Source organism: Trachemys scripta, chromosome 1 (genome assembly GCF_013100865.1).
Source record: "Trachemys scripta elegans isolate TJP31775 chromosome 1, CAS_Tse_1.0, whole genome shotgun sequence".
Classification (NCBI taxonomy): Eukaryota; Metazoa; Chordata; order Testudines; family Emydidae; genus Trachemys; species Trachemys scripta.
Genome location: NC_048298.1, coordinates 313,380,137 through 313,406,528, shown reverse-complemented (window position 1 = coordinate 313,406,528; position 26,392 = coordinate 313,380,137). Strand labels below are relative to the sequence as shown.

Here is a 26,392-nt window from a genome sequence, read left to right as displayed (position 1 = left end):
ACCTCTGATTTGTATGTTGATTGCTTTAGTTTTTTTAGCTATTTCAAAAGGAGGGTGGATAGCCATCTGTCTTGGATGGTTTAGACCCAACAAATCCTGCATCTTGGTAGGGGGTTAGACTAGATGACCCCCTTATGATTCTATGATTGTAAACAGCAACATAAACTACTTGAAAGTGGCTAAAGGCAATCTTCTTTGATGTTTTTGTGAATAATTTTATTTATTTACAGAATCTGGAATCCTTGAGCTCAAGCTTAAAGCACTGATTCTTGATATTATTCATAACATCGATGTGGTGAAGCAGCTAAATCAAGCCCAGATTAATAGTGTTGATGACTGGGCTTGGAAGAAACAACTCAGGTTCTATCTGAAAGACCAAAAATGTTACATTCAAATGGTAGATGCTGAGCTCCAGTATACCTATGAATATCAGGTATGGGTTTTTTAAATTCTATTTTTGTTGGCTTTTAAATGTGTGTGATGCTCACCTTTCAGTTCCGGGATGCAGCTTTATCTCCATAATTGCTTCCACATGGCTTCCATTTTGTCAGTTGCCATTTTACGATTCTGTTTTGCAGAAAATATTGAAAAGTGGTGTAGTGGTGTTTCTTCAATCTTGAGATGCTCCTTATCTCCAAATACCCATGATACTGAGTTTACTGCTGAATTGGTGGATTTATACGGCTTTTATATTAAAGTGCAGAGCATAGTATGATTCTTACTTTCTCATCTATGCCAATGCTAGGTAAAATGCCAAATATGGACAAAATGATAACTTGAAAGAAATTTTGAAATGTATTTAAATTGAATAAAATGTTTTATTAACAATATGGAACAAATTATGCTCTTGGGTATATGAAGGCAATGTTTGTTGAAGTCTATGAGGGAGAGAATATAGCAGGTGTTTTCCCTTTATTGAGCCTCTATCTGTGGTGCATAAAGGATTGTGTAACACTTCGGGAGTAGTTCTAACAGATTTTATGAATCTGTATGAATCTATACAAAAAATTGTATGGCACCAAGTGTAGTCCTCAAACTTGGGCAGCTTGTAATCTGGACTTCTGTGCTTCTGTGTTATATTCATTATGTCCAAACTGAGTGAAATGCTAACTTATTGACCTTATTTCTGTGTATTAATCCATACAATATATCTTTTGTTTCTACAGGGTAATTCCCCAAAACTTGTTTATACACCATTGACAGATAAGTGCTACTTAACTCTTACTCAGGCTATGAAGATGGGCCTCGGAGGAAATCCTTATGGCCCAGCTGGAACTGGAAAAACAGAATCAGTAAAGGCTTTGGGTGGACTTCTTGGAAGACAAGTTTTAGTTTTTAATTGCGATGAGGTGAAGTAATGTACATATTTATATATTTTAGGCAATGAGTATCTATGCAATATGGATTTAAAGAACAATTTAAAACAAAACTTTTAGTGTAATTTAACAGAGTTTTTCATTTATAATCAAATAGAAATTTTAGAATCTTTGCAATGGCCTCATAGTGGAACTACGAAGAAAATCTTCATTGATTGATTTCATGGTATTTAACATATAAACAATGTTCTTTTATTTTAAGGGCATTGATGTGAAGTCGATGGGGCGTATTTTTGTTGGTTTGGTGAAGTGTGGTGCCTGGGGATGTTTTGATGAGTTCAATAGACTGGAGGAGGCAGTATTGTCTGCAGTGTCCATGCAAATTCAGACAATTCAGCATGCTTTGAAGAAGCATAGACCTGTATGTGAACTGCTTGGCAAGGAGGTATAGAACAGCATTTTGTTGTTGTTGTTGAAAACTGTTCAAATATTGTCACTAATATCAAGTGTCTTCTAAAAACCCAGTAAACCCTTGTATTATTAACAAGTATACACCTCTACCCCGATATAACGCGACCCAATATAACACAAATTCGGATATAACGCGGTAAAGCAGTGCTCCGGGGGGGCGGGGCTGCGCACTCTGGTGGATCAAAGCAAGTTCGATATAACGCGGTTTCACCTATAACGCGGTAAGATTTTTTGGCTCCCGAGGACAGCGTTATATCGAGGTAGAGGTGTACCATTTTTAGGTCCAATATATAAATCCCACATACATAAGGAAGATCTTTGCCCAACATTTCTGATATTTTATAGCGAGACAAGGAGGGTAATATCTTTTATTGTACCAACTTCTATTGGTGAGTGAGACAAGCTTTTGAGTTACACAGAGCTCTTCCTGGGAAAGGTACTTAGAGTGTCACAGCTAAATACAAGGTTGAACAGATAGATTAGCAGAAGTAGTTAACACATATTCTAAGGCAGGGTTTCTCAACCTGTGTGTCTGGACCCAAAATTGGGTCGCTAGAATGTTTCAAAGGGTTGCGTGGCAGCTTCTGTGGCTCCTGTCTGACAGGGCTGGGTGGGCTCCCCATCCTGCTCCTAGCACTGCAATAATCTCGGGGGTCCCAGCACCACTCAGGTTTGGCCCAGCCGCCATGAGGATGGAAGTCCGGGTAGGCCAAATTTGTGTGAATGACATTGCAATCGCATGAGCTGGGTCACAACTCCATTCACACAACTTTGGTCCAGTCAAGGGACGGGACCAAACCTGAGCAGTGCTGCAACCCCAGAGAGCCAAGGTCAGTCAGCTCCACAGCACAGGAGCTGCAGGAACTGCCACTGTGGGCTGAGTGTGGGCAGGATCCAACCGAAATCACCCAAGGCAGGGCCGTAACCAGAGTGGGGCAGTCACCCAGGGTGCAAAGCCATGGGGGTGGCTCAGGTAAGCCCTGTGAGGCAGGGCTTGGTGAGGCCAGCCCAGCATGGCAGCGCTCAAAGAGGGAGTGCCACCTCCACCCTCTGACTCATCTTAATGGGCTACCCAGCCTGTTTGGGTTGGGAAGCACACCCAAGAAACCTGGCTGGGGGGCATGTGACCCCATGTGATTCTCCTTCTTCCCCCACGTTCCGCCTCTGGTAGGGGGTGCAAATATGCTTGCTTGCCCCGGGAACTAAAATGCCTAGTTATGTCTGTGTCCCAGGGTCTCCATTTATTGGGTCATGACAGGCCATAAGCATTTACAAATGGGTCCTGAGTCCAAAAAGGTTGAGAACCACTGTTCTAAAGGATCATTAAAGGTGAAGTGCCTGTTAACATCCCCGTAATCATAGGATAAATTATTGTAAAAAGCCATGAATCCAGTGTCTTTATTACGACCATGATTTTTAGCGTCTATCAAAGTTATGAATTTAAGCTCCCAGGCTTGTCTTTTTAAATTAAATTAATGGAGATATCCTATCTCCTAGAACTGGAAGGGACCTTGAAAGGTTATCGAATCCAGCCCCCTGCCTTCACTAGCAGGACCAAGTACTGATTTTGCCCCAGATCCCTAAGTGGCCCCCTCAAGGATTGAACTCACAACCCTGGGTTTAACAGGCCAATGCTCAAACCACTGAGCTATCCCTCCCCCCAACACTTTTGAAAGTGTTGTGCAGGTTTCTTTTGAGAATGAGGATGGACAGGTCAGCTATAGAGTGAATGCTTTATGAAGTCGGGGTTGTAGTTGTTTATACACCATACACAAACAAACAACTACAACCCAGACTCGATGGGAACCCCATCCTGAAAGAAATCTTTCCTGAATCCCCTCTTCTGGCCTTCAAACAACCTCCCAGCCTCTCCAACCTCATCAGAAGCAAGCTTCTCATAGACCAGGACACACCAACTCAAACCAACTCACACCAGACCCTGCCAGAACAACAGATGCAAAACCTGCAGACATATCTCCACTTCTACAATGATCAACAGCCCCCACAGCACACTTTTCAAGATCCCTGGGTACACATGCCTCATCCAGTGCACTAAATGCCCCAGTAACAACTCTGGGTGGAAACAGACAATCACTACGCTCTCAAATGAACTCACATAGGAAAATGATAAAAAGACAAAATACCATATCACTTGTGGGGAAGCACTTTGCTAGACACTAAATATCATGGTTTTAATAAAGACACTGGATTCATGGCTTATTACAACAGTTTGTAACCCGCTAACCCTCCTTTTTGTCCTATGACTACAGGGATGTTAATGGGCCATTTCACCTTGAATGACCCCTTAGCACATCATCTAACTACTTATGTCAAACTATCTGTTTGATCATATATTTAGCTGTGACACTCTGAGAGCTTGTCTACACTACCTGTCGGATCGGCAGGCAGCGATCGATCCAGCGGGGATCGATTTATCGCGTCTAGTATAGATACGATAAATCGACCCTTGAGCGTTCTCCCGTCGACTCCGGTTTTCCACCAGAACGAGAAGCGTAAACGTAGTCGACGGGAGAGCATCAGCTGTCGACTTTCCACAGTGAAGTTATGGCAGTAACTTCCAAGTATGTCGACTTCAGCTACGCTATTCATGTAGCTGAAGAGCGACCCTATGTGGTAGTGTAGACAAGCCATGAGTAACTTTCCTAGACCTGAGGAAGAGCTCTTGACAGTTTGTCTCTCTCAACCAACAGAAGTTGGTCCAATAAAAGATATAACCTCACCCACCTTATCTCTACTATTCTGGGACTGACAAAGCTACACCACCACAGCATACAGTGGTATTTTATAGTGTGCTAATTACATGAGTTATTTCATACCTAAGGACATAGAGATGAAAATATTAGCTTTATGACAATATATTTATTTTAATGCCAGGTTGAAATGGATCATAATTCTGGAATTTTCATCACTATGAATCCTGCTGGAAAAGGTTATGGAGGAAGACAAAAACTGCCCGATAACCTCAAACAGCTTTTTAGGCCAGTTGCTATGACTCGTCCAGATAATGAACTCATTGCGGAAGTTATTCTGTATTCAGAAGGTTTTAAAGAGGCTAAAACCCTTGGCAGAAAGTTGGTGGCTATTTTTAATCTAGCCAGGTAAGCACATTTTGTTCCATTAATCATGTTTCTGTCAATATATATCTTTTGTCTTTTGCGATCTATAGTACTTCCCCCTCATGTTATGTCACTTTACCTTCCTTCCATTTCAGTCCATTCAATACCAAACCTCGACAAGATTGATATAGAAATCTTTTAAACATTATTCCTGTATGTTTTCTGTGATCTTTATGAAATGGACACTCCAGAAATCACCCTCATAAAGCTATATACCATAAACAACATAGAGCTGCTGTCTCATGGCTGTAGTCTCCTTAAGCTGTTTTACATTGAACAAGAATATCTTATATTTGAATGCTGCCAAACACAGTTCTCCAAAATTAGTAATATGTAAATCTGTCAGAATAAAACACAGGTTGAATTTTATTGAGATGCACTGCTTTGTATTTAAGTAAAAATGTAAGAATACAGGAACTGCAGTTATAATCCCATGATGGGAAAATATTGCTTTCTTAAGACCCTGACTATTTCCTTCCTTTTATGTTGGCATCTTGAATATAAATGTAATTTTCTCTTTAATAGGTAAGAAAAGTATTAAAATAAATATTTTCAAGTTCATATATGATACTTTTATTAATTTCTCTCTGCCACATAGACTTTTATTTTCTTTTTTCTTCTTCTGCTTCCCATTTGTTTGTCTGAATGGGAGCACATAGTTATTTTCCTGAGTGTGGAGCGCCTCCATAAAAATCATGCACCTGTGATTTTTTCGGGGAGTAGCTGACATCCAAGTAACCACAATGGCACTTTTTCATTTGTGTGCCTCTTGGAAAAACCAAGGGAGGGAACTATTAGAGGTCCTATTTTAAAAAAATAATAATATTATTATCTAGCTTTTGAAGAAACTGCCTTTCTGAAAGTTTGGAAACATGCAACTTCATGTGTATCTATATCTGAAGTTCAAGAAAAATGGTATTGCACGTGGCCAGTATATTATTTTCTAATGGCTCTGATTTTCAGAAAAATGTATAATGTCAATTCCTCAATGATCAACTACAAGTACTGGAGTTGCAACTGTTACAGCCTATTACAATATTAATATTTTAAAAACATAGGGAGCTTTTGACACCCCAGCAACACTATGACTGGGGCTTAAGAGCACTGAAGACTGCTCTGAGAGGATGTGGCAATCTCCTTCGTCACCTGAAGAAAAATGGAATGAAGGAAAAAAGTAAGATTGACTATGCCAAGGGTTGTTTCGCTTTTGATCAATCAAGATGTTATATTGAAATAAATATCTACAGCCTTCTTGTTCATTCAAGTACCAAGTTATATGTCCTGGAACTGTAGGAAGCCAAACTATTCAAAAGAAGGATAAGCCTCTGTGAAAGCCCTTCTGAATCAAAGCCTTCCCAAATAAAAATAAATAACTAAATAACCCACAGAAACTCAGTGCACATACTTTGTGGAGTTGGCAAGTTGAAGAGAGAGCTCTTGCATATGAAGTCTCAATTTCTCTTGGGCTACCATATCTGATTCTGACTGAGTACTGCTAACTAGAGCACCGATACTGGGTGGTATTTTATGGGATGGGAATGTTGTGTATTATTAAAAAGTGTGTTTGAGTGGGTGGTGATTTTCTCTCTATGTTTGTGGGAGATTTGGGGGCAGAGGTTTAGGGTGGGTGAGGAGTTTAAATGTTTGGGACATGAATATTGCTTCTTTGATGCTTTAAGAAATGACAGATCTGCTCTGACTGTTCCTGGGGTTATTAGAGACAACCCTTGTTTTCCCATTAGATATAAAAAGCAAATAGCTAATAAACAACTCTTAATCGACTTCAGGAATTCATCTGTCAGTTGAAAACACACCGACAACATATTTTAGGGTATATCCCCTTCAAAGTTCCTTCTTAGCTCACTACTATCTAGTCAGGATAGACACGCCCTGCATATTAGGACATCTAGAAATTCCCATAGTATATAATCAGTCTGGCATGAATTATCATTTTCAAGAACCCAGTTATATACAAAAGTTGTGATGGGTGCACTTAGAGTCTGTCCCTTTGTAACCTAAGACTCAGAAGTTCTATATGCTACTAATGTTAATTTCCCACCTAAAATCATAATCCCTTGTGATTCCAAAAAAACAATTCCCATTATGACCTCAGGTGGTGATATCTCAACTGTGGAAATAAATGTAAACTGAACTTTCTTTTGCAGTTAATGAAAGCCATATTGTGGTCCAAGCTTTGCGCCTCAATACCATGTCAAAGCTTACATTTGCAGACTGTGCACGGTTTGATGCATTGGTTAAAGATGTGTTCCCTGGCATTGGTTTTAAGGATGTAGAATATGCTGAATTAACCACTTCTTTACAACAAGTCTTTGAGGAAGCCAATTTGGAAATTATAAACACCCAGGTAAATATGAAATATAAGCATAGACCAAGTTTAGATGTTCTGAATTAAGAGTCTCAGTGAGGCTTGAGTTGCTAATCTATTAATTTTTATTTAGTTACCTTCAACCTTTTAATGGTTATAATGTGAGCCCTTGATTTGCTTGAATACAAACATTTTTTTACTCTTTGCTTCTGCACCTACAAGTCCTAAAACAAATTTAAATTAAGGGAAACAGGAATGTGTGAACTTAGGGTTAGAGAACAAGTTCGATTTAATGCTTAACCTCCTATAACCACTATTTCTTTTTTATGCAGATCAAGAAAGCTTTGGAATTGTATGAACAGCTACGTCAGAGAATGGGTGTGGTTATTGTAGGTCCAAGTGGTGCAGGTAAATCAACACTTTGGCAGATGTTAAGGACAGCGCTCAGTAAAACTGGCAAAGTGGTGAAACAGTATACTATGAATCCCAAAGCTATGCCTCGACATCAGTTACTAGGTCACATTGACATGGATACCAGGGAGTGGTCTGATGGTGTGCTTACAAGCAGTGCTCGACAAGTGGTACGAGAACCGCAAGGTATGTCTATCAAGAAGTCTGTGTTGTGCTCAACATACTGAAATAAACTTTATTTTTGTTGTTCATATTTTGACAATATGCTAATTTAAAATTGTTGAAAGTGGCCAGTGTAAGGTCAAAAAGACTTATGGCAATACCATTGTCAAGAACCTCAGTTTGTAATTTCCAAATCAGTGTAATATGAAAATAAATGGAATGCAAATATGCATCAGAAGGTGAAGAATGTAAGGAATATTTAAAGAGGTTATATGTAAAGCATATAAAACTAATATATTATAATTGTCATAGAGAATGAAAAATGGTTAGAAATTTAGCAAGCCTTCATATTCTTTAAGTTTTTCCAGTAGATTTGTTGTTTTGTATTTTTATTTGTAAGTAGATGTTAACTCATGGATAATCTGTGATGGTGACATCGACCCTGAATGGATTGAGTCTTTGAATTCTGTCTTGGATGACAATCGATTACTCACTATGCCCAGTGGAGAAAGAATTCAGTTTGGCCCAAATGTAAACTTTGTATTTGAAACGCATGATCTGAGTTGTGCCTCTCCTGCCACAATTTCACGAATGGGAATGATCTTCCTGAGGTGAGAGACAAGGGTGAAATTTACATAACTTATTTGTCATCGTGAATAGTTATTAACTTTTTAAAACCCTATTGTGTCAACTGTGTTTGGCTGTGATAGGTTAGTGTATGACTATATATATATATAGTCCCTTTATAGAGTTTCAGCAACATGCTTAAACTTCTTCCAAATTGTCTTTTTTTCTTCTAGCTTTGCACCTTTTTGTGCTTATTCATTTGTTTATAGATATCATAGAAATGTGGGGTTGGAAGGGACCTCAAGAGGTCATCGAGCCCAACCCCCTGTGCTGAGACAGGACCAAATAGACCTAGACTATCCCTGACAGGTGTTTGTCTAACCTGTTCTTAAAAACCTACATTGATGGGGATTCAGCAACCTCCCTTGAAGCCTATTCCACTACAAAGAAAAGTGTTTCCTAATATCTAACCTAAATCTCCTGTGCTGCAGAATAAGCCCATTACTTCATTTCCTAACTCCAGTGGACATGGAAAATGTTTATCCCCATTCTCATTATAACATTCCTTAATATATTTGAAGACTGTTAGGTCCCCCCTCAGTCGTCTTTTTTCAAGACTAAATGTGCCAAGTTTTTTTAACCTTTCCTCATATGCCAGGTTTTAAAACCTTTTTATCATTTTTGCCGCTCTCTTCTGGACTCTTTCCAGTTTGTCCACAACTTTCCTAAAGCGTGGCACCCAGAATGAACACAGTACTCGAGCTGAGGTCTCACAAGTACTAAGTAGAATTCAACAGTTACTTCTCCTGTCTTACATATAACAGTCCTGTTAATGCACTACTGAATAACATTAGCCTTTTTTGCAGCTGCATCACGTTGTTGATTCACATTCAATTTGTGATCCATTCCATTATACTCCCAAGATTCTTTTCAGCTGTAGTACCACCTAGCCAATTATTCCCCATTTTGTAGTTGTGTGTTTGAGTCTTCTTTCTTGAATGTAGTTATTTACACTTATCTTTATTGAATTTCATCTTGTTGATTTCAGTCCAATTTGTCAAAGGACTAATTCTGTCCTCCAAAGTGCTTGCAAGCCCTCCCAGCCTGATGTCATTTGCAAATTTTATAAGCATACACTTCACTCCATTATCCAAGTCATTAATGAAAATATTGAATAGTACCAAACCCAGGACTGATCCCTGCGGGACCCCACTAGATACACTCTCCCAGTTTGACAGCATTAATAATTACTTTTTGAGTATGGTCTTGCAACCAGTTGTGCACCCACATTATAGTAATTTCACCTAGATCACATTTCACTACTTTGTTTATGAGAATGTCATGTGGGACTGCAACAGAGGGTCCTGTTTCAGAGTAACAGCCGTGTTAGTCTGTATCCGCAAAAAGAAGAACAGGAGTACTTGTGGCACCTTAGAGACTAACAAATTTATTAGAGCATAAGCTTTCGTGGACTACAGCCCACTTCTTCGGATGCATATAGAATGGAACATATATTGAGGAGATATATATACACACATACAGAGAGCATAAACAGGTGGGAGTTGTCTTATCAAGTCTGAGAGGCCAATTAATTAAGAGAAAAAAAACTTTTGAAGTGATAATCAAGCTAGCCCAGTACAGACAGTTTGACAATAAGTGTGAGAATACTTACAAGGGGAGATAGAATCAATGTTTGTAAAGGCTCAGCCATTCCCAGTCCTTATTCAAACCGGAGTTGATTGTGTCTAGTTTGCATATCAATTCTAGCTCAGCAGTCTCTCGTTGGAGTCTTTTTTTGAAGTTTTTCTGTTGTAATATAGCCACCCGCAGGTCTGTCACTGAATGACCAGACAGGTTAAAGTGTTCTCCCACTGGTTTTTGAGTATTTTGATTCCTGATGTCAGATTTGTGTTCATTAATTCTTTTGCGTAGAGACTGTCCGGTTTGACCAATGTACATGGCAGAGGGGCATTGCTGGCACATGATGGCATATATCACATTGGTAGATGTGCAGGTGAACGAGCCCCTGATGGTATGGCTGATGTGATTAGGTCCTATGATGAGGTCACTTGAATAGATATGTGGACAGAGTTGGCATCGGGGTTTGTTACAAGGATAGGTTCCTGGGTTAGCGGTTTTGTTCAGTGATGTGTGGTTGCTGGTGAGTATTTGCTTTAGGTTGGGGGGTTGTCTGTAAGCGAGGACAGGTCTGTCTCCCAAGATCTGTGAGAGTAAAGGATCATCTTTCAGGATTGGTTGTAGATCTCTGATGCGCTGGAGAGGTTTTAGTTGGGGGCTGAAGGTGACAGCTAGTGGTGTTCTGTTATTTTCTTTGTTGGGCCTGTCTTGTAGGAGGTGACTTCTGGGTACTCATCTGGCTCTGTCAATCTGTTTTTTCACTTCAGCAGGTGGGTATTGTAGTTTTAAGAATGCTTGATAGAGATCTTGTAGGTGCTTGTCTCTATCCGAGGGATTGGAGCAAATGCGGTTATATCTTAGAGCTTGGCTGTAGACAATGGATCGTGTGGTGTGTCCTGGATGGAAGCTGGAGGCATGTAGGTAAGTGTAGCGGTCAGTAGGTTTCTGGTATAGGGTGGTATTGATGTGACCATCGTTTATTAGCACAGTAGTGTCCAGGAAATGGACCGCTTGTGTGGATTGATCTAGGCTGAGGTTGATGGTGGGATGGAAATTATTGAAATCATGGTGAAATTCCTAAAGGGCTTCTTTTCCATGGGTCCAGATGATGGAGATGTCATCAATGTAGCGCAAGTAGAGTAGGGGCGTTAGGGGACGAGAGCTAAGGAAGCGTTGTTCTAAGTCAGCCATAAAAATGTTGGCATATTGTGAGGCCATGCGGGTACCCATAGCAGTGCCGCTGACTTGAAGGTATATATTGTCCCCAAATGTGAAATAGTTGTGGGTGAGGACAAAATCACAAAGTTCAGCCACCTGGTTAGCTGTGACATTATCAGGGATACTGTTCCTGATAGCTTGTAGTCCATCTTTGTGTGGAATATTGGTGTAGAGGGCTTCTACGTCCATAGTGGCCAGGATGGTGTTTTCTGGAAGATCACCGATGGATTGTAGTTTCCTCAGGAAGTCAGTGGTGTCTCGAAGATAGCTGGGGGTGCTGGTAGCGTAGGGTCTGAGGAGAGAGTCTACATAACCAGACAAGCCTGATGTTAGGGTGCCAATGCCTGAGATGATGGGGCGTCCAGGATATCCAGGTTTATGGATCTTGGGTAGCAAATAGAATACCCCTGGTCGGGGTTCTAGGCATGTGTCTGTACGGATTTGTTCCTGTGCTTTGTCAGGGAGTTTTTTTAGCAGGTGGTGTAGTTTCTTTAGGTAATCCTCAGTGGGATCAGAGGATAATGGCCTGTAGAATGTGGTGTTAGAGAGCTGTCTAGCAGCCTCCTGGTCATATTCCAATTTATTCATGATGACAGCACCTCCTTTGTCAGCCTTTTTGATTATGATGTCAGGGTTGTTTCTGAGGCTGTAGATGGCGTTGTGTTCAGCATGGCTGAGGTTATGTGGCAAGTGATGTTGCTTTTCCACAGTTTCAGCCTTTGCACGTCGACGGAAGCAATCTATGTAGAAATCCAGTCTGTTGTTTCGACCGTCCGGAGGAGTCCATGCAGAATCCCTTTTTTTGTAGTGCTGGTAGGGAGGATTCTGTGGGTTAGTATGCTGTTCAGAGGTATGTTGGAAATATTCTTTGAGTCGGAGACGTCGAAAGTAGGATTCTAGGTCACCGCAGAACTGTATCATATTCATGGGTCTGCAGGGACAAAAGGAGAGGCCCCGAGATAGGACAGACTTTTCTGCTGGGCTAAGAGTATAGCTGGAAAGATTAACAATATTGCTGGGTGGGTTAAGGGAACTACTGTTGTGGCTGCTTGTGGCATGTAGCAGTTTAGATAGTGTAGCGGTCAGAGGGTCCGGTGGTACCTTTAAGACTAACAGACAACCTGCCAACCTTAAGCATATTCTCACCAGCAACCACGCACCGCACCATAACAACTCTAACTCAGGAACCAAGCCATGCAACAAACCTCGATGCCAACTCTGTCCACATATCTACACCAGCAACACCATCACAGGACCTAACCAGATCAGCTACAACATCACCGGCTCATTCACCTGCACGTCCACCAATGTTATATATGCCATCATATGCCAGCAATGCCCCTCTGCTATGTACAGTGGCCAAACCGGACAATCACTATGCAAGAGGATAAAAGGACACAAGTCAGATATCAGGAATGGCAATATACAAAAACCTGTATGAGAACACTTCAACCTCCCTGGCCACACAATAGCAGATGTAAAGGTAGCCATCTTACAGCAAAAAAACTTCAGGACCAGACTCCAAAGAGAAACTGCTGAGCTCCAGTTCATTTGCAAATTTGACACCATCAGATCAGGATTAAACAAAGACTCTGAATGGCTATCCAACTACAGAAGCAGTTTCTCTTCCCTTGGTGTTCACACCTCAACTGCTAGCAGAGCACCTCACCCTCCCTGATTGAACTAACCTCGTTATCTCCATACTGATTTATACCTGCCTCTGGAGATTTCCATTACTTGCATCTGAAGAAGTGAGGTTCTTACCCACGAAAGCTTATGCTCCCAATACTTCTGTTAGTCTTAAAGGTGCCACAGGACCCTCTGTTGCTTTTTACAGATTCAGACTAACACGGCTACCCCTCTGATACTTGACATCATGTGGGACTGTATCTGAAGCCTTAATAAAATCAAGCTATATCATGTCTACTGCTTCTCCCCCTATTCTCTAGGCCAGTAACCCAGTCAAAGAAGGAAATGAGGTTGATTTGGCATGATTTGTTCTTGACAAATCCATACTGGGTATTCCTTGTAACCATATAATCCTCATGATGCTTACAGATTGATTGTTTAATGATTTGTTCCAGTATATCTTTCCAGGTATAAAAGTTACGCTGGCAAGTCTGTAATTTCCTTTTTTAAGTTAATTTTTATGAATGGTATTTTATTTTATTTTATTTTATTTTATTTTATTTTATTTTATTATTATAAAACTGATGATTTCATTGTAATGCTAACCTCTGAAAATGTTAATTTACTCTGAGTAGGTGGAGTTGTCTGTATAGATGTTACCCGTATTTGCCTATTTATCTCTGAAGTCAAGTTTTTCATCTGTTACCTTGTAACCTACCACTGTACTTGTGATTCCTAAATGTCTCCAGTCAGTCTCTTTGCACTTTACTGACTATGGTCAGTAAAGCCTTGTAGGGAAGGGCTGTTTTTTGCCCTACACCTTTCACCAAGGACCCAATGTCATATCTTTTGCTCCTTTCTTTCTCTCACCAAAGGTCAGAAGTTTGTTTTCCCTGACTCAGAGAATGGATTGCTTTAAATTGCCTCTAAACACTATAAGACCCCCAAATATTTTAAAGAAAGCAAAGTTTATTAGAAAAAATGTAAGAAAATTGCACTGAATCAAAATTAAACCATTGTCCATTTCTTGTAATTACAGAAATCAGAAAGTAAATGCTCACATCTACTCATAGTACTAGAGCCTTATTTTGACATTTGACAGTAATAATAAAGATACTCCATTTCTAGTTTACATCTTTTTTCTACATATCTTAATGCTTTTTATTCAAGAGCATACATTTTCTGACCCCTTTTTTACTGAAAGGCAAATTTAAATATAGAGAGGTTAAATGACTGGCCTAAAGTCATACAGTGGATCATTGGGAGAGCTGAGAACACAACCCAGGCCTCTTGACTCAGTCATCCTGCTTGAGCCTTTAGATCATACCGCATCCATTTGCATGGATACATGACTATTTTGTTTTTGTTTTAATCTGAAGTATGTCTTATTCTAGTGATGAAGATACAGATCTTAATTCTTTGTTAAAATCTTGGCTAAGAAACCAGCCTGAAGAATGCAGACATAATCTTGAAAATTGGATTGGGGACTATTTTGAAAAGGCGTTAAACTGGGTTCTAAAACAGGTGAGTAACTCACAAAGTCTTAATAACTTTCTGGCTTTTATTCAAACTTATGAACTTGGTGTAGATGTCAACCAGAATTTTTAAATGTGGTCTCTAAAGTTAGGCATCTAAATAAGGGGTCTGATTTTTCAGAGATGCCCAGTTCCCAGAGCTTCCATTAACTAATCATGGATTTAGGTATCTAAATTTAGGCTCAGAAAATTTGAAATTTCTGCCCAAAATCCTTATCAAGAAGGCATGTGATTTGCTAGGTTTGAGGAAAAATTAACAATGTTATAAGTCATTAAATAATTCTATGTTGGCGGGAACCTCTGCAAGCTGTGCTTTACAGACATTTCCCTTCACTTGTGCTATCTGGGGGAAAGGGAAGTGTGCAGGATGTCCTGAAAACCCATGGATCCCAGATTGGAGTCTGTTACTATGCATATAGACCGCTTGTGTCTCTGTGCTTGCTTTGTGCTTCCTATGGCTCCAGTACTCCTCCCTGGCTTCATATGCCTCACAATGGAGCCATGCAGGCCTTGTGCAGCTGGGCCTCTGTTCCATGGAATTTCGTTTAAGAGGGATCCCCAGTGCTGAGAGGCAATCTTGCTGTATTTCCTTGGAAAATCTACATAGCCTGATGGGGATTAAGATGTGTTTCTCCCATAGCTGTTTCTTTCCTCCGTGCAGATGTCTATACTTGTGTGGGATCTAGGAAAAGGGGGACACAGTTGCAGAAGCTGTTGTTTACCCACCCCATTCTATGGGGGAGAGTGAGATCCACACATGGAGGGTCCCTTCTGGGCACATATCTCCATTTGTGCACATTTCTTTGCAGTCAGTAGCCTCATAACCTCTAAAATAGAAGGATGACTGAACATGAGAACTGATAAATAATAAGTAGGTTTGGTATAAGAGTCCGAAGTAAATATTTAAAAAGCATGTGATTGCAAATGGATCACATTTTCTACCAATTTTAAAAGTCTAAAAGTGGCTCCTAATAGCAACGAAACTGCCATATTTACTTGCACCATAACTCATTTATTTTATTGCTAGAAATTTGTTTAAAGTTATATTATTATTATAAATTATTATATACTATTATAAATTCCAATTTACAGAATGACTATGTGGTAGAAACAAGTCTAGTTGGCACTGTGATGAATGGGTTGTCTCATCTCCGTGGGTGCACTGATCGTGGACAATTTATTATTAGCTTGATGCGGGGTCTTGGTGGAAATCTCAACATGAAATCACGACTAGAATTTACAAAAGAGGTAATAATCATTTTCTATCTTATCTCAAACTACAAGATGAATGAAACAGAAATTTTGATTTTGCTATGGTTTCAGAGTATAAAAGTACAATAAGAGTTAGTCCCTGCCTCAGTGAGTTTATAATCTAATTTGAGATTAGATGGAGGGAAATAGGTCAACCATAGGGAGGCAGATTTGTGTGTCATTGGTAGATAGATGGTAGTCAAATCCATGAGAGTGGTCAAGATCACTTATAGATAAGGTCCAAAGAGAGAAGGGGACAAAGGATGGAGCCCTGTGGGAAGCCCATGGAAAGGGGGAGAAGGGAAGAGGAGGAGACCTCATCCAATGAGACTTTGAAGGTGCCATCACTAAGGTAGAGTGAGAATTGTGAGAGGATGAGATCACAAAAGCCAAAGGGTTATAGGTTATCAAGAACTAGGGAGTGATCGAGTGTGTTGAATGCCACTGAGAGGTTAAGCAGGATGAGTAAGGAACACAGGTTCTGGAATTTAGCCGTGGATGCACATGAGTAACTTAACTCACGTGAGTTGTCCCATTGGTGTTAATTAGACTACTCATATTATTAAAGCTTCTTATGTGTATAAGGGCTTGCAAAATTGGGCCCTAAATTAATTCTGACGATATCATATTGTTTTGTTACAAATGATGCATTTGTATTTTTTGGAAGATAACGGAAGGTTTTTAGTCAGGAGCATTTTTAGTCAGGAGCATAGGGTATCAGACTGCTGATTAAATACTTCATTCCTCCCAGCCCTTCAACATGCGGAGACAATCATAATTTCTTAAAAAAAAAAAAAAAAAAAAAGTGGGTATACTGTTGCCTCCCAAAAGTGTTTATTCACATGTACATACTTCAGAACGTTCTTAGTCCCATCCCTCCTTAAATTTCCGTTTCTTTGATCACAAACGTATTCCATTTTATTATAGGTGGTGCTGGTTCTATCACCTATCCTTAAAGTTGCCTAACATTTTCTATTACAGAACTCAGGTTTCAGTTGTTTTTATCTTTGACAAACATCACCTGTTCATGCTGAAATTTTCAGTATTGGGTGTTTGCCTAAGGCTGATTTCTTTTGGGAAAGTTTCAGCTAAAACAATTTAGTCATTTCTGAGGATATTATGTGTCTTTTTCCACGTTAAAAACATTCTTACAATTGTTTCATTCAGGTCTAATGCCGCTAAACTTACTACTTCCATGACTTGAAATTTGTCAGGAGGCATCACCCTGATGAGATGGATGTGCCTTTTGTCATCCCCATGAAAATTTGCCCAAATTTGGCCAAACTGTAAGCCTCCAAATATCTCAGTTCTCACATGTTCCATAGAGACTTGTTGGAATTTGGCAGATACGTTCTCTGAAGACTCTCTGTACTGGGCATGCTGCAGCCTTCAGGACTTCTCTTAATAACCCATAATTTCCCTTGACAGCATAGTTTGTGCAGCCACACTTTTTTAGCCCAGGATAACATGAAGTGATTTAAGATTGTATAAATTCTAAGTAAATCCTCACACACAGTTTCATTCATATCTTAAAAGTGTTAGAAAAAGGAGAAAGATGACTGTGCATGGTAGGTATTCCTACCAGACCACAAAATAGGAAAAAGAAAAAAGTTACTTAAAAAGAAAAATACAGTTATCGCTTTAGGTAGCCTTAATTCTGGAATTTCGTAACTTTTAACTTTTGTTTACAGTTGACTACTAATTGTGTGTCCCTCATTTTCTCTCTACTCAGTGTGAGAAGTCTGTGGCTACATTTGTGTGCTCATGAGTGCTACATGAGTGCTCATGACTGTGAGTAGGAGCTGTACTTTGAACCTACTAAGTACTTTGTAAAGTCAGGCCCTCAGTGACTCAAGGAAATGAATGAGGACATTTATTCCATGAGGTCTGGCACCACGCATCGAATGAAAAATAAATATTGGATAACTACCCACTCATTCACTCACTACCCAATGTATTTGCACAACAGGATTGAATTAAAGTTGCATAGGCAACCTTAATTCTTGCATTTCCTAATTTTTCAGTGCTTGACTTTGCAAATTTAATATTCTTTTAACATAGTTTTTTTGGATGTACTTATAATTATAGTTATTGTGTTATTAGGAATGCAGATTTTTAACAGCTTAATTGTTATTCTTTTAAAATTTTTGTAAAGATTTTTAATTGGGCACGAGAATCTCCGCCAGATCCCAGGAAGCCACTGGACACATATTATGACCCTGACACTGGACATTTAATGTCATATCAGCTGAGAAAACCTATACATTTGACTGCTGATGACTTTAGTAATCTCCGAACACTTCCTGTCATTCAAACCCCTGACATGCAGAGAGGTTTAGATTACTTCAGACCATGGCTAGACTTTGACAATAAGCAGCCATTTCTTCTTGTTGGGCCTGAAGGATGTGGAAAGGGGTAAGTTTGTTTTTGTTTTTTATTTTAACTGTTTTAATCTAACTTTTCTAAGTTTGGTGATAAAGTTTTGGAACATTTTTGCATAGTGAAGATTTCTGCTCCATTGATAAAGTTGTTTCTTTAGATGAAATACTAATAGAACCATTTGAAATGTTCTTTGACACATCTATCACTAAAAAATTAGTAACATCAGTCTCAGTCTGTGTGTGTGTTTGTCCAGCATCTATTACAATGGGATGCTGTTTCTGATTGGAACTTTGGTGCTAATGGAATGCAAATAGTAAATTATACATACTTGTGCTTGGTGGGGGCCCCTTTAGTCACTACCAGAACATTGTTTGAGTTACTTCCTTCTCTGACCCTAACAGAGTCCTTCCTCTGCTCGGGGTGTATTTGGGGTGTGCAAAGGTCTCTCTCTCTCTCTCTCTCTCTCTCTCTCTTTAAATAAGAATTCCTTTCCCCTGCTCCTTGTGACTAACAAAACATTATTACCCCTGTTTGTGTATCTCTTTGAGCTCGGTACAGGTGCTCTTTCTCGAGCACAAAGTGTGGATACTGCTTGACCAGATGAGGCTCCATTACTTCCCCTTTACAGAGACCAGTTGGTCATACGCATGGTTCAGTGTAGGGTCACTTTTCTATGCCTGCACAAAATTCCCATCCTGTAGGAGTGCTTCCACATCCAGATAACCTCTTCCTCACTTGCAGGGGCTGACAGTTCTTTTCCTCATGACATTCCCTCCTTAGGGTCTTCCAATTCCCCAAGGTTTACCAGGCTTTCAGGTCATTCTGCAGTGATCAACCAGGATGCCTGTTTGCCAAAAAAAATGGCCAGTATCAGTCTCCCATTATGGGATACTCCAATTTCTCCACCAGTGGTACAGCTGTCACCTTGGTACATGTCCCCACAATCAGTTGTAAACATTGGCTGGGTTAGGTTTTCACTTTGCCATGTATACACTGTAGATGAAATCAGCCTTTTGGGGGTGTTGTCATCTCTTGTGAAGGAGACTTGGACCACTGTCTAACTACAGACAGAGTCCAAGTCCTTGAACTCTTTTCTCTTGGACCATCACCAGCGCCATCAACTTGGGAAGTGCTGTTTTCCATGCATGGGTTTCTGCACTCCAGCCCTGGGCATAATCACATTCGTTAAGAGGGCATTCTTTTTTTTATGGGTTCTGTGTGGCCACAGGAGCAGCAAGTCACTGGGCTGGCACTGACGGTATCTTTTCTAGTTGGGGGCGAACTACTGTGGAGTAGTGGCTGGCCCCTGTTCTGCGGGTCCGACTTCAGTTGCTTGAGATGCTTGGTAGTCCCACTGGTAGTGTCATTGACGTGAGTTTCCTCAGAAATGTCCAAATTGTCCAAGATGGCTGACTTTACTTGTTTATAATTCTTAGACTTCTCCAGGTCTAGGTTATGGTAGGCCATCTGTGCCAGACCCATCAAGTATGGAGCCAAAATCAAAGCCTACTCCATCAGGAGATTAGTGCTCTGCTCTGAAAGGTAATTAAAAAGGCCTTAGGGTATTGTCTGGCCCCATCTTGGTTAAGTTCCTGGGTACTGACAGAAGGTGAGCGTAAGGTGAGCACTATCTGTTGTATCATCTCCTTGTGGAACTCCTGCTGGTGGATCATCAACTCCCTCAGCAGCTGTTGCTGTTGTTGCATTGTTTGAACTTGCTAGTGGGTGGTTCACTGCTGCAGCAATTGTTGCTGTAACTGCTGTTGCTGAGTGCTTGCTGCTGCTGCATATCAGCTAGCCATTCACACCACCGCTCAGATACTATAAGAACATACGAATGGTCATACTGAGTAAGACCAATGGTCCACCTTGCCTGATTGGCAGATACAGGATGTGGACAGTGCCAGATACTTCAGAGGGAATGAACAGGGTGGTTAAACACTGGAATAAACACTGGTTATTCTTGTCAGGGTGGTTAAACACTGGAATAAATTGCCTAGGGAGGTTGTGGAATCTCCATCTCTGGAGATATTTAAGAGTAGGTTAGATAAATGTCTATCAGGGATGGTCTAGACAGTATTTGGTCCTGCCATGCGGGCAGGGGACTGGACTCGATGACTTTGTATCTCTTCTTTTATATGAATTTACACATTACACAAATTGAATGTAAAGCAAATGCAATGTAATGTGTAAATTTAAGAATATATGTTTTTGGATTGGCTTGGTTACTGTGCAGGAACCAATCCCTGTACAGCATGCTCTGTCCATGTCCATGTCCATGTCTGTTCACGTGGAACCTGATCTTTACCTTCAAGGTTTATCTTGTCCATAGTCCTTAGCATTACACCAGCATACTGTTTGGCGACCCCCTATTTACAACTTGACCTTCCATTCACCTTTCCAATTATGCCTACTAAGAAATGAGACAAGTTACTTATGTCAAACCTGGCCTACACACTTATCGACATTGAATTTCATCTGCAACAAAATCCCTTTGTAACTCTTCAAAGTGCTCTTTGGAATTAACTATTTTAGTAATTCTGTATCATTTGCATATCTTGCCACATTCCTGTTCACCCTTTTTTTCCAGATAATTTATTAATATATTGAACAGCACAAGTTCCACTACAGGGAACTCTCCCACTATTGACCTATCTCCATTGTGAAAACAGTTTATTCCTACCCTTTGTTTCCATTCCCATCTTTTAACCAGCTACTGATCAATGAGAGGACCTTCCCCCTTATCACATGACTCCTTACTTTGATTAAGAGCCTTTGGTGAGGGACCTCATCAGAGGCCTTCTGAAAGTCCTAGTGCACTGCATCGACTGGATCACCCTTATCCATATGCTTGTTGATTCCCTCAAAGAGCAAGCCATACAGCTGTGTCTAGTTAGTGCTCGCTGAGCCCTGAAGAGCTCATTAACTTCTCCCTTAATAGGGTGAGGGCATACCCCTCACATAATAATGGTAATAAGTGTGAATCCAGTTTTTTTCCCCTGTGTCTCTGTTGATTTGCAAATAGATTATATTCTTTTTTTTACTGGTTTCTTAACAATCTAATGCTATTTCCACTGTTTAAAATTCAGTCATAAATACGATTCCTAAAAGAAAAAGATACATAACATTCCTTTTTATTTTCTTTATTCTCATGTGCATAGGCTCTTACCCTGCAATGTATACCGCATGAGAGGACTAATGAATTTTTGCAGAGCCCTATTGACTTCCATTGTCCATATGTTGTAAATAGCTGGTTTGGGGCCATATTTCATTGTTCACTAACTAGCTATTTCTTACACAAATCTGTATAAGTACTTTTCTGGAACTTCATAAATGTGAAATGATACAATTTGATTTTATAATCAAGAATATTTAGTTCAACAAAACTGATCCAGTACATTATATGCAGAACGTTAAACAGTGTGCTGGCAGTTTTAAAGGTGTTCAAATTGTTTTTTAAAAATTTCTGTGTATATAAAATATATATTTATATATTTTATTTTGTTAGAATGTTGCTTCGTTATGCCTTTTCCCAACTCCGATCCACTCAGATTGCTACAGTTCACTGCAGTGCACAAACTACATCTCGACATCTTCTCCAAAAGTTAAATCAGACTTGCATGGTAATTAGTACAAATACTGGGAGAGTATACAGACCGAAAGACTGTGAAAGGCTGGTTTTATATTTAAAGGAGATCAACCTTCCCAAACCTGATAAATGGGGAACCAGCACTCTAGTGGCTTTCCTGCAACAGGTGAACGTATATGGCTTTGATAATAATTATATTTAGAATTATAGACTATAAATAATTTATTATGATTCAGTAAATACATATTAAAGTCCTGTTTCCAATCATTTGATATACAGGCAGAGTATTTTGAATTGAACACCTTACAATATGCTGGTGATCTTAATAGTTAACATCCTACATGTTTATTATCATTATGTTTATGTGTAGTGTGGTAGCATGTAGAGATGCCAACCGGTATCAAGGTTACATTTGTGCTAAGCACTAAACACATGTACAGGGCCGGGTCCAGGCACCAGCGAACCAAGCAGGTGCTTGGGGCAGCCAATGGAAAGGGGTCTTCGGCGGCAATTCGGCAATGGGTCCCTCAGTACCTCTCCTCCTCTTTGAGCTGCCGCCGAAGTGCTGCCGAAGAGGAAGAGGGAGCGAAGGACCCGCCACCGAACTGCCGCAGAAGAAGGAAGCGGCGTAATTGAGCTGCCGCTGAAGTGCCGCCGATCGGCTTTTTTTTTTTTTTTTTTTTCCTGCTTCGCTGTTTGGGGCGGCCAAAAAGCTGGAGCCGGCCCTGCATATGTAATCAAAAGACAGTCCCTGTCCCCAAAAGCTTATAGTGATTAACAAAGTAAGTTTAGGGGTTTGTATAATTCTTCTCTCCTCAAAGATTGGAAATTGAAATGTAATGCTTACAGTATTTTAAAAATAACTTTTTCCTCATTTTTACATTCTGTCCTTCATGCATTCTTTCTCCTTCTCCAAATTCCTTCTTAAAATCCTCTTCCCCACCTTCACCCCACAAATCTGTTGTGTTGTTGGTTGATTTTTAACAATGAATTTACTACATTCTCCCTTTTACTGAAATATTTCCCCCTTTGGTTTAATTTTCTCTTACATTGCAAGCTATCTGGGACAAAGACTGTGGGCTAAGGGCTGCCCTAACTTATTTCAGCTGCTCATGGTCTCTAAGGGACCACTCAGGAGCTGAGAATTGGCAGAGTGAAGCTCCAGTATGCCCCCTTCCACGCCTGATTTGCCCTTTACTCTGGTGGAGGTTATGGAAGGAGCCATGTCTTTTGGCTTTACTGTAGCTGAGAGCTACCTCCCTCCAGGAGGAATTGTCAGCTGTCCAGTTACACCTGGAATGTAGCTCCTTTGTGCTCTTGGTTCACAGAGGAGAATCTGGCCTGATTTATGATTTTATAAAGTGCCATATACATTTTTGTTTATAGTGCTGCACAGTTGCTTAAGAATAATATATTAGACACTTTTGAGGAAAATTTTAGTGATGGGTACATTGTTGGTATTTAACAAATAATAGTAATCAGAGACTCATCATTAATCTATTGTTTTCATTAGGCACCTTGCTATTTTTCACTTAATTTTACTAAAATATTTTGTTTTGTTATATTAAAGATTCTGACGTACCAAGGATTTTACGATGAAAATCTTGAATGGGTTGGTTTAGAAAGTATCCAAATTGTGACATCCATGTCTGCTGGGGGAACATTAGGAAGGCATAAACTTACATCCAGATTTACTTCTATTGTTCGTCTTTGTGCAATTGAGTAAGTGTCTGCAAGAACCTACTTGACTTTAAGATCTTAGATTCAGATTGCAGGTCTGTTTGCCTCTGCCTGTCCTTCTTGATGTGAGACTTTTGAAAACATGGAACGTGATTGTGTCTGGCAAGACAAGCCTCTAATCTTTCCTAATAATGTAGAATCTTCATATATAGTATCATTGTTGCTACCTTTTGGTGTTTCAAACCAGTTAAAGAACAATATATAATTATTTTAATGTACCTTGTTGTGCCTATGTATCTGAAATAAAATTTCAAGTAGGATTACTTTGCTTCTAGTAGGTTACAGCTTTACAGCCTTATTTTAAAATGCTGGTTGGCTAGTAGATTAAATACACTGTGAGGAAGGGTTTATAAATTGGAACATATTTAAAGATGCACATGGAAAGTCTCTGAGGATTGCATATTCAGATAAAACCAAAATGTATTTAAGTTACTGCTGGACTAAGGTTCTATGTATTGAAGATTCAGAGTAAATTATAGATATAAATCCAAACCCATTTTTGGTATGGAAATTAAGAATGTTGATACATCACAATTTCCTTGGACTCTTCTTTTTTTTCCTCTAGCTATCCAGAAAGAGACCAACTGCAAACAATTTATAGTGCATATTTAGAGCCTGTGCTTCACAAAAACCTAAAGAATCACTCTGTTTGGGGTTCCTTACCAAAAATACATCAGCTGGCAGGATCTATGGTTCAAGTATATGAGCAGGTACAGTGCTTTGATTTCTTTTTTGGGAAATGGAGATAAAAAATTGAGACGCAGCCATGTCTTTTAATCTCTGACTTTAGACAGTAACAATAGATTATACAGTGTTTCACCATATTTAAAATCTAAATGCAAGTAATTTTTTTATGTTGATCTCAGAATTAAAGTGAAGGGTACATGCATGTGGTTATGGACATGAAAGGATGGTCCAGTGATTAGGGCACTAATCTAGGATTTGTGAGACTTGGGTTCAGTTCCCTGCTGCATCACAGACTTTCTGTGTGTGCTTGGACAAGTCACTTAGGGACTCATGGAATTTAAGGCTAGACGGGACCATCATGATCATCTGGTCTGATCTCCTGCACATTGCAGGCCACAGAACCTCATCAACCCACTCCTATAATAGACCCATAACCTCTGGCTGAGTTACTGAAGTCCTCAAATCATGATTTCAAGTTCCAGAGAATCTATCATTTACACTAGTAGATGGTGGATTCCGCCTCTTTGTGCCTCCATACTCCATCTGTAAAATGAGGATAACTCTGCTTCACACTGAAGATTGCAAGTTGCTCAGATACTATGATTTTGTATGATGATGGGAGCCATACTTAGATAGGACTAAGTATTCCAAATAGTGTGCATATAAAACATGACATTTAGGCACACAAATACATTTTTAACTTCCCACTCAAAATTGTAGGGTCCCAGCCAAGTATGTAATCACTTTAAGCATTTAAGCATAGTCTCACTGGATTTAGTAGGACTGATTACATGGATTAGGACCCAAGTGCTTAACACACATCTAGGTAGAATGATCACATCCTTAAAAGCAGATAGAGCATGGGCACAGCCTCCAACTAGTCACATAATTGAAATCTTCAAAGAAATATGTGCAAGTGTCATTCTGGTAAGGCAAGGTTATTAGATGTTCGAAAATCTTGATTAAGGAAACTTAGCTTAGCCAAAAGTTTTCCATTAGTGGAAGGCTGAATCTTTATGATGATAAATGGTTATGGTGGAGGTAGAGCCAAGTTTACAGAATGTAATAAGTAGGCCATTTCTCACCATGCAGACAATTGTATTACTGATAAACCATTTCAGACCTCAATTGACAGGTTTAATAGAACAAACACACTAAAGAAACACTACTGTGTATTGAATAGTAACAACATTTCTATTCTTTGAAATTCTACACATTTTGAACATCAATAGCTTACATATAGTAGTCTAAGGAGAATCAGATCAAAATATTTGTTATCCTTTTGGTAAACAGTTGCAGTCTCATGCCTTGCATGCTTTTCATATGGCTTATTCTTTATCCGTATATTTGTTGAGTTACACCTCTACCCTGTTATAACGTGAACCGATATAACACGAATTCTGATATAATGCGGTAAAGCAGTGCTCTGTGGGGGCGGGGCTGCGCACTCCAGCGGATCAAAGCAAGTTCAATATAACGCGGTTTCACCTATAATGCGGGAAGATTTTTTGGCTCCCGAGGACAGCGTTATATCGAAGTAGAGGTATATTAGTATAAATCTGTGTAGATGATTGTCTCATCCTCAAAGAGAGCTATGCAGTTATTCCATGAGTTAAAAATCAAGGTGTGTTTTCAGATATAAATAATAGTTAATATTTCCATTATCAGTCGGCCAAATTATGATATGCATTGTTGTTAGTTTATTTTATTCATTATACCTTACATTTATATAGCATCTTCTGTCCAGAAATGTACCTCAGCCCCACACAAATCATGTACCATACATAAGGAACACTATACAAATACAGTCATATTTAATACATGTGATTTGTCTGATCACAGATCCTTTGAAAGCATGTGTTATATACATATCAAATGTGTTTGGGATGTCCTCCTAACCTTGCACAGGCCTTTCACTCTCTTGGTCTATGTGACGTTCCTCTGGTGTTATCTGGATCAGTGATCTGCTAGGTCACTCCAATCATCGACTCAGGGAGGCAGTCTTACCCTGCTCTGCTGTGAGAACCCCCATTCCTGGGCTGTTCACGCACAGCTTCTAGCATGTAAGCTGCTCCCAGCTATGTGAATGAGCACTTTTGGCCAGCTGCTGCTTGGATTGTGCATCCGAATGACACTAGCTAATATCTCTGGTCCCAGACACAACCCTAGGAACCTCCGTCTTGCAGTCTATGCCCCTGGACACTGCAAGCTTATATGAGTTTGTCAATTTAACAAAGAAATTGATATGTATCAGGCTTGTTAACCCAAGGGGAGTCTCTGACAGCTTCAGACAAAATGCGCTGCTTCAGGTAGAATAAACAAACAAATTTATT

General features: G+C 39.7%; 1 protein-coding gene across 1 annotated transcript in view; it reads left to right on the top strand.

The window, feature by feature from the left end:
• Positions 1–26,392, top strand: part of DYNC2H1 (dynein cytoplasmic 2 heavy chain 1) — a 372,682-nt gene that overhangs the window by 58,609 nt on the left and 287,681 nt on the right. The window contains exons 32-45 of the mRNA XM_034758872.1: positions 231–433; positions 1,167–1,349; positions 1,579–1,761; positions 4,683–4,906; positions 5,983–6,098; positions 7,090–7,289; positions 7,583–7,847; positions 8,227–8,434; positions 14,270–14,399; positions 15,503–15,658; positions 17,817–18,076; positions 21,552–21,798; positions 23,203–23,354; positions 23,938–24,082. Of these exons, the coding sequence (XP_034614763.1) occupies positions 231–433; positions 1,167–1,349; positions 1,579–1,761; positions 4,683–4,906; positions 5,983–6,098; positions 7,090–7,289; positions 7,583–7,847; positions 8,227–8,434; positions 14,270–14,399; positions 15,503–15,658; positions 17,817–18,076; positions 21,552–21,798; positions 23,203–23,354; positions 23,938–24,082 (2,672 nt within the window). The remainder of the gene's footprint in view (positions 1–230; positions 434–1,166; positions 1,350–1,578; positions 1,762–4,682; positions 4,907–5,982; positions 6,099–7,089; positions 7,290–7,582; positions 7,848–8,226; positions 8,435–14,269; positions 14,400–15,502; positions 15,659–17,816; positions 18,077–21,551; positions 21,799–23,202; positions 23,355–23,937; positions 24,083–26,392) is intronic.